The sequence below is a fragment of the Raphanus sativus genome, chromosome 8 (genome assembly GCF_000801105.2).
Source record: "Raphanus sativus cultivar WK10039 chromosome 8, ASM80110v3, whole genome shotgun sequence".
In the NCBI taxonomy this organism is placed as follows: domain Eukaryota; kingdom Viridiplantae; phylum Streptophyta; class Magnoliopsida; order Brassicales; family Brassicaceae; genus Raphanus; species Raphanus sativus.
The window spans coordinates 7,756,541-7,768,298 of NC_079518.1; the positions used below are offsets into that span (position 1 = coordinate 7,756,541).

Genomic DNA, 11,758 nt, shown 5'->3' on the forward strand with positions numbered 1-11,758 from the left:
CGGATGCGAAAATACGAATTTGATCCAATATATAAAAATATCCACACGCATCCTGTTGCGCAATTGTTCAAATACCAGATATTATCAGAACTGACCGACTGGAACCCAAAAAAAAAAAAATATATATATATATATAAGATATCACAAAAGGTCCAAATTTTTCCGAAACCCTGAATCCATATTCCAATAAATATCCAAAAATACAAATGAATATATAAAATTAGTATCTAAAACCAAAATAAATAATTTAAACATTCAATTTCATTTTATGTTAGGTTTAGATCACTGTTCAAGTTTATATGTTATATACTCTTTTTCATTTCAAAATGATGTATGTTTTTTTGACAAAGGGAAATGATGTATGTTTCAGAACCTTTTCACATATATTAATAGAATATATTAAAAAAATTAAATATATCCATGTTATGATTATCTATTTATTATAATTTTAAACTAGAAAGTATTCAGTAAATGCAAATTTTTAATCATAATAAGTTTGATAAAAAATATTCAAAAATACATTAAAATACAAATAATTTATTTTTTGAAATATATTTTTTATAAAACAAACATTTTTATGAAATGGAAGAAATATTAGTTTTATTTAATTTTTGAGTTCTTAAATAACTTTTTGTGATGTTTCCAATAAAAATATATGATAGTCCTGAAAACCTGAATTTGAGTGAGTATCCAAAGGTGACCTCAACTCGTAATAATCTGAATTTAATATATATAATACTCTGATAGTATGGTAAGTGATACTTTCTCTATTTTATAATAACCGCTAGTTTAAAATTTTTACACATAAATTAAGATTAGAGAGAATATTAGGATTAGACAAACAAAACAGTGAAAGAAAACATTAAGTTGTAGTTTTGTACAGTTACAATATGATGTTAATTGTTGTCTTCTAGTTTGCAAGAAGAAAACCAAGTAAAAGAAAAAAGGATGATCTAAATTCTAAAGTATTCTTGTGAGAGTTTAAATAGATTTTGAATACAATAATGAAAACAGATATTAGTTAAATAAGTGTAGTAACAAAATCAAACCAACCACCAACCCCAAACTCTCTATCGCAGAAGGAAGCGTTGATCAGGCATATTGCTAACATGGCGTAGACCAAGCGTGAGTGACACGTCACCAGTAGGGTTTGTACCAAAACTTATAACATTATCACCATCCATGTTAGTATCATCAAATCCTCCAATACCTTTCTGACAAGTAGCAACCGCAGAAAATGCGGTTGGACCAGCGTAACTAGAGACTGCGGCGACGTTGGTATAGGAGGAGGAAGGGTCGTTTTCGTAAGCATTGATGTCGGATGATCTTAGACGGTGGCCTGTCGCTACTCTTGCGTCGGGTGCGGTTGTTGCTGATTGTGCAGCTGTCATTGAAGTTTGTGAAGTGGTCCGAACTGGAGTGAGGTTGCTATCATTGTTGTTGGATTTTGTGCTCTTGTCGTTGTTGTTGTTTCTTGGTTCTTGATCTTGTTCACTTTCTTCTAATGCTTCTCTTTCTCTTTCTTTTGATTCTTGTTGATACATTTCTTCCACCATTGGTTTCCATAATCGAACCCTAGCATTTATGAACCAATTTGATACCTGAATATAAAAGACAAAAAATTTCACCAAGTTAATGATAACAGTTATATCGAAAGAAACAATGAGTTTTTTTTTTTTTTCAATGAGTTCTTTTTTTCGTTTGTCATTTGGTTATTTAGTGTATGCAAGAAATTGAGGGTTTCTTGAGGATAATTGAAAGCTGCAAATTTTGATGTACTTGAGGAAAAAATGGTCCCTTTTGAGTCTTTAATGTGTATCGCTTTCTCTCTCATCATTCTCTCTCTCTTATGTTTGTAACAAAACGAATCCCAAGAAAAGTTTATAGTGAGTGGAAGGCAAAACACATGATATTTCTCTGTCATATCAAACCAAAAGAAGGAAAGAAACAAACCCATGCAAAAGATTTATCTCAAGTTAGTTACTCCTACTAGTTAGTTTACTCATACATGTTGCTTCTTTCCTCAATAGAAAAGTTAGGTATAACGATCTTTCTCTTGTGATGGTAACTTCTAAACAATACTGGGTATTTTGTATTAACTCTTAAGTATGTGTTAATTAAAATGTCAAATTCAACATGTACTTTGGGCCATAAATCAAAGTGTTAATGTAGTTCTAATTATATAAAACGAACTTCACAATATAACCAAAAACAAAACTTCACGATAACATATAAGAATAAAGAGTTCGATTATTTCAAATGTAAATGTTTGACAGTGTTTGGATTCACATGTTTAAAATATTATAAGTTTATATAAAGGGAGAAAAACGTTATTTTATTCTATCGAATCTTTAAAAAAAATTAAACCCAAAGGAAACTATTCTTTATGTTTTCGTTTATAATTTTCAAATAATTATTTGACAAAATCATATGCATAATTAATTTTGTATATGTGAAGCTGACAAATTCTAAGACATGTTACTAATAAGGTAATTCATTACTCGTCCAGACTGTGATCATTCCATGAATTGTATATTAGTTAAGAAGAATCCACAATATTGCCTAAGACTAAGATACCTGGAAACATAGCCTGTTTAAAACATAATCAAGTATTTGATTGATGAAAATATTTATTTTTATTGTTCTATGCTTATGAGTAGACATATACTATATATATATTTCCTATATATATAACATATTCATATTTTATACTGACCTGGTTTCTGGTTAAACCAGTCTGGCGAGCCAAGAGGTGCTTATCTGCATCGCTTGGATACCTGAGAAAGAGACCAGAAAATGACATCACTCTCTCTTTGCCCTAAACACAATCTAAATTATTTTCCTTATATTTTCTCTGTATACAACACAATCAAGTATATGCAAGAAAAAGTACAGGCTTTCTCTTTCTTTTTACTAACAAGGGCGTGAGAATCTAAGAGACAAAAGAAAAGCTGATGATTACATAGATAGATCCAGTTCTTTTTCTGTTTTGTTTTTACTCATAAAGCAATTGACAGAGAGGTAAAAAAGTACAAAAACACTAGTCTTTTGCTTTGTTTCCATTTTTTCGATAACTCTGACTAACAATAAAATAGCAAATTCCACTGACATAAATCTAAAGAAAGCACAGATGAAATAACAAGAAATTAATACTTTTGCTCAGTTTTTTGAAAATTAATTTATTTTATTGTAAATGACTTATGATAAGGATTAAGGAATAATGGGGAAAGGCAAAAATAAAAGAATTTACTTACGGGTGGAGAAAATGTTCGAAGAGCCAAGCTCTAAGGATATTAACGGAGCGTTCAGGCAAACCGCGTTGTGGCCGCCAAGCTTCTTGTTCCATCATCCCCATTTGATGAAACGCACGTTGTTGACGCAAACTCTGTTCTAGCAAACGCAACCGCGGCGTTTCACCTTTAGTTAATCCGGAAGAAGATATTCCAGCTGCATCTTTGTCCCCAAGAAGTTCACAGATCTGCCTAAGTTGAGCCGCAACCGCATCTTTAAGGCATCGAAAATGCCTAGACATAGCCTTTTGAGCTAAGGCGGTGTACGGTAACGCCGCACCGTGGCCCATTACTATGTCGAAAGAGTTCACAACCATCTGCATTTGCTCGCAGTAATGGTTGTACCGTCGGTCCACCTGCCAACAAAATAAAACTATACGTTATACAATCCATACATATTTAATATTGGCTTTTTCTTTTAATCAATGTTATTGATAGCTTGTGTGTTATGTGTTCACGTGATTAATATACAGTTTAGAGATCTTTTCACGAGGAATATATTTGTGTCGAGATTCATCGATCAAAATACTAATGATGAAAAATCTCCAAACTCAAAAAAAAAACAAAAACAAATGAGAGTAATTATTTACGTTCAGATGAGACAGTAATAAAATTTGAGGACCAGAGAAAATACTCCAAAGTTTTTATATACCAGCCCAAGCATAAAATAAAATAAAAAATTAGTGAGAAAATTAAGTCAACTAGAAATAGAATAATTCAACTATGGGTAAATAATTAAGGTTAAGGGCTAGACGTAGGAGATAGTAGGCAGTAGCTTATATGGAGAAGGAAACGCCATTTCTTTTAAGCATAATCATTTTTCTTTGATTAATCGATTCCACCAAACGCTAAGCATCAAAATATTCCTCAGTATACCTTATAATACGACTGTCACACGAATAAATTGATTCAAAATTTTATATAAATGATGGCAGCTAGGATTGTGTAATCAGACTCTAGTAAAAAATCAAATTCATGACCAGTTCTACTAAATTAATCGAGTCAAAACAAAGAGTTCAATCCAGTCACATCACGTTTCTTGTTTCTTTATAATAATAAAATTTGGATCAATGGAGTGTTTGACTAAAACTATATGAATTTTATGGAACTTCATGAAAAGTGTTTTCTCAAAAAAAAAAAAAATCATGAGAAGTGTTTACGTAAAACGAGTTACTATCACTAAATTAAGAACCAAGTCAAAAATCAAGAGTGAAAACTAAATTAAGGAAACATACCTCTTCAAGCATGGTGAGTAGCTTCACTTTCCTTCTTTGATGCTCAATCCGATCAGACGCTGACAAAGGAGGCTGATCCTTCATTGCTCCAGCCGACGATGGGGAGCCACCGTCGCCACCACTAGTATTAGGGTTTGAACTGTTCCTAAGTTTATTTTTCTTAGAAAATCCTCTTCCAACGGTACAAAACTCCTCCAACAACTCTTGAGCGGCCTTCGTGTACCTCGAGGATCTTAGGATATTGATCGCTCCTACGGTAGAAGAAGAAGCCGCCGCAACCGCCGGAGATGATCTGAGATGATGTTGAGGGTAGTCAGCAAGAAGAGTAGTTTTGCTTCCATAGTAAATATTTCTATACTCTTCAGCTTTTGCTGCAGCCTCTAAAGACGACGAGAGAGATAGGGACAAGCCTTGTCCACCGCTGTGGATGGTTCCGATCTCGGTTTGGCTGTTGTAATGATGATGATGGTCTGAAGAAGAGGAAGACTGCCACGTCAGATGTTCTTGATGCTGATGTGGAATTTGATGCATAGACATAGTACTTGTGTAGCCTTGCTGGTGAGATGGATTTGGTAGTAACATGTGAAGAGTTGAGGAATTGTTGTGGTGGCTTCTTGTGGAGGTTGTAGATGATGGAGACAGTGGTTGTTGCGGTGGCGGAGGATTCATTAAAAATAACTGCATGGCGGCGGCGGAATTCGCCGGAATATTCTGATCATGTTGCTTCTCAGGAAACTGTCTATTTGACCGGAAAGATTGGTCGTGGTCAGGATCTCCTCCTCCTACTGCACCGCTGCTACCGGGAAAGTTAAACATATCTGATAATATTCCGGCTGTTTCGTAGACCGGAATACCACTTCCGGCGACTGAGGATTCCTCGTCCATTTTTACCCTTTGATGTTCTTGCTTCTGCTGAGTTGTTAAGCTGGTCGAATCTAATCGGTCGAATCCATTAGAGAAGCTGAAGACTCCTCCTTGGTGTTGTTGATGATGATGGTGGTGGTAATCTTGGGACATAGAATTATTGTGAAGAGTCTTCAAGTTGTTTGGCTATTCCTATGTTAATCTTTCAATCCTCTTCTTCATGAACATAACTAAGAAAGAAAGACAAAGAGAGAGAGAGAGTCAACAAGGTCTTATGCTGTTTTTTTTTTCTATATACATCATCTATAACTGATGAACAAAAACATATGGAGAGAGCAGATGAGAAGAGATACCTCTGGAGTTTGCTGCAGGAAGAAAAGAGAGAGGTACAAATTTAACATATGTATCGTTTTCTCTTTCTCTCTGGCTTTCTTTTTCTGAACTCTCCTTTTCTTGTTTTCTTTGTTACTAAGAGTTTATTCAGGAATCTTGAAAATATAATAAAACTTAGAGAAAATATGATAGAGATAGAAGTCACTATTCTGTTTTCTTCTCCGCCTCACTTTTTTATTTTTAGCCCACCAATCCCTTCTTCTTTAGTTTTTGTTATTGTCATCAACTTATTAAAAAAATACGGGCAATTTAACGTATTAGAAAAAATATTATGTAAAATAAATATATGACTAGCTAATATCTCAAGTTAATTTCATTTCCTATTGTAAACATAATACTATCTCTTGATTTTCTTTCTATTTCTTTGCATTTATAGTTTCCATATTTTCTTTAATTATGCACAGATTTTCATATTGAGTATACAACACTAAATAAAATACTATTTTGATTACTTCATCAATAAACATAATAGTATATTATAAAAAACAGGAATATTATGCTAAATAATTGTCAAATAAACTGATATTCGTTTTACTTTATAAATTAGATAAAAAAATACAAATTGATAGAATATAAAATAAAATCACTCAAACTAGTCTTAGATAATTTATATAAATTCTAATTACAACTAACTGGAACTTGCATATAAACAAAATAAAATATAATTTGTACATATACAGAAAGAAGGATATAGTAACATATGATGTAGAAAATATAGAAAACTAGTTCAAAAGATCTAAGCCTTATACGGAATGAGAGTTTACGGGGTGATTGGAATGAGATGTAGATTTATGTTTTTGGCCGTAGAATTTAACCCGTAGATTTTTTTTTTGTAGATTATTTTGCTGTAACTTTGTAAATCACTGTTTTTTTCTGTGAGTTTTTTAAATAAATAAAAATTTGATTGGTTAACATATATTGCTCTAGACTAAATTTTGGTTGTCCAGAACATCTACAGCCGCAACCAATCATCTCCTATATATTCATAAGTTTTTACGTATTATTATTTATTTGTGTTCTTAACATATCATAAAATAATAATAATATATATATATTAAATAATTGAGAGGTCAGTAACTATTACGTATGTAATTAAATTGATGTGTACATATAGAGAAAAGTAATCATAGTTATTTATTTACAATCATTTTATGGTAAATAAATCTAAACAATAATTCTTATCTATTTTACATATATAATTAAATTAAATAATATTAACATTGATGTATAGTATATTTTTATATGACTATTTATTAAATAAATTTTTCTATTCATATGGTTTTATGATAATTTGTATTTTTTATTAAAAACAAAATTTAAGCCATTACTAACAAAATTTTCAAAAATGGAAATAATTTTAGTAATTTATAATTATTTTTACAAATTTAATGAAATTTGAAACTAAATATTAAATTCTTAGTATTTGTTCGATGAAAAAAAAAATTAAATATTTATGCATTTTATATCATATAATTTACTTTAAAAGATATTAGTATATATATAGTATAATATATATTAAATAAGATTTTATACTCATATAATTTTATGAACACTTGTATCTTTTTATATATAAGAATTGAACTATTGATCAAATTTTTTTTAAAATTTCTAACAGTTTTATTAGTTTTGCCGTTTTAAAAAATTCAAAATATAACATAGACAGAAAAATCTAAATTTTTATTATATATGGTTAACATGATTTTTTAAATTATTTTACTAATATAAAATAAAACAAAATTGGTAGAGGATGTACAAAATATTATCAAATATTTATTATTTAAAATCATTAATTATCATATATGTTTTGATCAGATTGTGTAATTCCGTATCTTTTATTTAAGGAAAAAATGAAAATATTTTCTTAGATTAATAATTAGTTATATGATAATTTTAATAAAAAATATAATATAATGTATATTTACGTCGATATTCTCGTGATGACACGAGTCATGGTTTAAATGTTGTAACTGTTCTCTTTTGATATATAAGGGATATTCTAGCTATTTTCTGGTTAGTTTATTAATTTTGTATGCTATGTGGCTATTTATCTTAAATCATGGAAAATATTATGACACTACCATTTGATCAAAAAAAAATTATGATACTGCCATATTCCCCGAATACTCTCGCTATCATTTTTTCTGGATACCCTGGGTTAACTCGCAGATAGAGTCAATTACGTCCATTCAAAACTGATCCTTGTTGGTGCGTCGCTCATCAATCGTCAGATGACATTACATAGGTTAGACCTCACATCAATCTTCCCCAATAAAAGCTAAAAACCAATATATTTTGAAATCTACATATTTATTTCAAACGTATAGAATAAGCTTATAATACATATGCGTGAGCCTTAGTCCTTCCTAAGAATACCATAAATGTTCTTTGTAAAACAGTCCTAACAAACTAGTATTCTGGTTTCTTTCAGACATTAATATTGTTTGTTATTTTTATGAAAAATCAGATTAACTTTCCTAATACAGATATTATGATTCTTTTAAAATGATTATCACTATACCAAAACAAATAAGTGTGTCATAATCAATTGATTCTAAGTTGTAACCACAAGTTAGTCACTTACAATCGACTTTTCATTGAAGTACGTATTAATTAGCATTTTTTTTAGTATCTCGTAACCTACATATATATAGATCAATTATGTAAGACATATAATTTTCAAAATTAGCATGGTCTAGTTTTAAATAACAATGCAAGAATATGCAAAAGTTATCAGAACTATCCATCCAATCTAGTTTTTTCCCGGACCATCGATATTGACAGCATAAATATTTTACTACTTGAGGTTCTAGTACGATGAAACTCCGTCTACATTTTCGACTCATTAGATAGAAAATGAAAGATGGCAGCTCGCACTCACCGGACGTGTTGTGTGGCACGTGTTGAAGGTAAGAGGAAGGATTTGAAGTCAAGTTCTTAAAATGCCAATTAGGTTCGTGTGGGGATAATCTAGAAAACCGATGAAATCGACAGATAGCTGATTTTTGGTTCAACAAATTTGAAATCGATCCGGCTGTGTTTTTTTTGTTCTTATTTTAACTCAATGTATAGATGATCGCGTCTGAGGTGGATAACATGGATTAGGCAATTATATAAGTTTTTCAACCACTTATCACCAATGTATTTTGCTATTTTCACCTCTAAAATAAAGGTGATATATACTCTAATGTATTACCCCAAAATAACAATTTCTAAATATAAATTAAACAATAGAAAAATATTATTTATTCCTTTATAAATAGAGCAATTTATATAAAGGTTAAAATAACCATGAGTTGGATATGCTCATTAAATTGTATAGATGGATTTTTTTCTCAAATCTATTCTATTAAATCTTAAATATAAAATAATACTTATATTTTTAACTTTTAAATAATATTTTTTACAGATTTACATTTTTTAATTAATTCTAATAACTTCATTTGTTGTCTTTTTTAATTAATTCTACATCATTTGTTACAACGTATAAAATAGAACTTACCTATTTTAAGTGTTTTACTACACTGTCTTTTTCGTTCTTCTTAACTACTTCATTAATTGTATTTACAATAACTCTAAATCGTTTATTTTACGTGTTAACCTTAATAATTTCAAGATTTAAATGAAATTAGTTTATTCGTAACAAAAATTCAAACCGGTTAATAATTTTTTTTTATTTATTTACATAATCAGTTATTCATGATCATCTAAATACCCATTCAAATATGAACCGTTTTTTGGGTATCAAGTTTTTGGATTTTAAAATCAAACTTCATTTGAATATCACAAATTTCCAAACGAGATTTGAGTCGGATCCTTCCAGGTCCGGTAGATTCGTAGGAACCTAAATATCCAAATTAACCTATGTTTTTAAAAATGTCACTAACAATTTATTTGTTTAAAAACTAGTATAAAAGGGAATTATGTACATTTGATGGTTTGGCATAGCGATTGAAAACTTCTAAGCCAAATAAAAAGGAAGATATTTTCCTTTGGAGATAAGCGTTTAGATTGGAATAAAGGATTTAAGCAAGCGGAAATGGTCTGAAAATTTTATCTGAGAGCACTAGCGATAAATTCTTGAGACCGATATGTGTGAACGAGAGCTCAACATCTTATATATCATGTGTTAGCGTTTGAAAATCAAACAACTTGGTTTTTTTTTCCAAAGAACTTGAATTGTTTTAACTTGATCAAACAACTTGATTGATATTAGTTAGGGAGTGAGGATATTGAGATTCATTTCTTCATTTGAAGACTTATTTCGTATCACCTATGTCTTACCTAATTTTTTTTATTATCAGATTTAAATTGTGCATATAGATATTTGACATTGCAACGTAGTATATGGGATATTTACTAATGGAAATGTCGAAAGCAATAATGTAAGTCCACTTTTATAATTTATACATTGAGACTTTCTTGTGTGACATGACACCATGCTGGAATCTATCATTTTATAAACATATCATATTAACATGCAAATAATGGATCCATTTTTAGTTGATAAAACATTGTGATTATCCTAGCCACTTTTGTGAGGTAAATTTCATGGTGTGCTGTCAAAGTTAGACAATATATACATATCAAGGTCTTCATGTATTCATGCAACACTAGTTATAGTAAATATGTTTATGAGATTGTTTTAATTTTAGTTGCACTTTTCTTTTTAAATTCCAATTACAAACCTGGAATAACAAATGTTCAACCTTCTTCCCTCCTACCAATATATCTTTCTCTTTTTAATTCGGTTTGTTTTTTCTTATAACTCAATATGGTTCCCATAGGAAAAATAATTAATCGGGTGAGTCTCTCACATGAATCCCACCCTCCTTTCACACGTTTGCACAACCATCCGTTGCGTGCTGAACCTCCTTTTTCGCACGTGGGGAGAGGATCTTCTTCTTTAGGCATTTATACTCTTTACCCACCAAAGCTAACTGGTAATGGCTCCTCCTAATGATCTGCCTTATAATATCTTCAATGATGTCAAGTCTCTAACCCTCAACATACTTATTCATTCTTTACACGTTTCTCGCTTCTCGACCTCACATAAATATTCACCATAAAGTCGATTTTGTTTTCGATAAGAAAACCAAAGACTTATATATGTAATATTTTTATTTTTTGTAACAACTCACAAGACATTGTATACACTTCTGCGAATAAGAAATTATGATGGTATACGAATTCTTAATAATGAGATATATACCAAATTACATATATTCAAGTGTTTTTATATGAATGTATATCGTAATAGGTTTCATATTCCATGATATTTATAATTGGTATTCAGATAAAAATGTATAAGTTAAGAAATACTAATCGGAGTTCCCTAACCATCAAGTTTCGATATGATCAGATGGTGTCCAATTGCAAATAGTTAGAAGATAAAACCCCACCATTATAAAGGAAAAAAATAGAAATACGCTTCTTTTTTTTTGTTGAAATATATCCAAAGAAGCTTTTCTTCACTAAAAGCATTTACAACGACCCATAATACATGATCATATCCTCATAGGTTTGATTTATCGTCTTGTCAATATATCATTCGATTTCTCATCCATCAGTCTTTTTTAAAACAAATCATCCATCCATCCATCCTTCTTCGTCGTATGAAAATGCTATTCCTCTCAACTTTGTGAGTTGACATTTGTTGATTAGTGGCTTAAGATTATGAAATGGATAACAGTTGTTTGCCTTACCGAATAGATAGCGTTATCTTTGCCATAATGAACGTGAGTTATATGTTTGCGTTAATCTCGGTTTTAACATCTTTAAATTTTTGCTTATATTCGCAAAAAGCAGGAAACTAGATGAAAAATGTATTCATTCCTAACTATATGTTTCGACTTGCTAAGAAGTTTTATTACTTTACAAATTAAAAATACAATAAAGACGATGAGAAAGAAACAAATAAATTTGAATTTTATTCATGAGTAATGGGAGAGCGAGACCACAAAGGGGTTGTGAAAATGG

The 11,758-nt window shown here is 30.3% G+C and overlaps 1 protein-coding gene across 1 annotated transcript; it reads right to left on the reverse strand.

Moving 5' to 3' along the window:
* Positions 1–949: 949 nt before the first annotated feature.
* LOC108818926 (BEL1-like homeodomain protein 2) lies at positions 950–5,896 on the reverse strand. Its single transcript, XM_018591881.2, has 5 exons — positions 5,743–5,896; positions 4,526–5,619; positions 3,255–3,646; positions 2,717–2,777; positions 950–1,601 (listed from the first exon to the last, which is right to left on the reverse strand). Exons 2-5 carry the CDS (start codon positions 5,540–5,542, stop codon positions 1,071–1,073), a joined length of 2,001 nt encoding a protein of 666 aa, XP_018447383.2. The 5' UTR covers positions 5,543–5,619; positions 5,743–5,896; the 3' UTR covers positions 950–1,070.
* Between the last annotated feature and the right edge of the window lie 5,862 nt (positions 5,897–11,758).

Coding starts and splice junctions, on each gene's coding strand:
- LOC108818926 (XM_018591881.2), bottom strand. CDS start 5,542: ATGTCCCAAGATTACCACCACCATCATCATCAACAACACCAAGGAGGA. Junction 3,647..4,525: donor TACTCACCATGCTTGAAGAG/GTATGTTTCCTT, acceptor TTTTGTTGGCAG/GTGGACCGACGGTACAACCA. Junction 2,778..3,254: donor TTCGAACATTTTCTCCACCC/GTAAGTAAATTC, acceptor TCTCTTTCTCAG/GTATCCAAGCGATGCAGATA.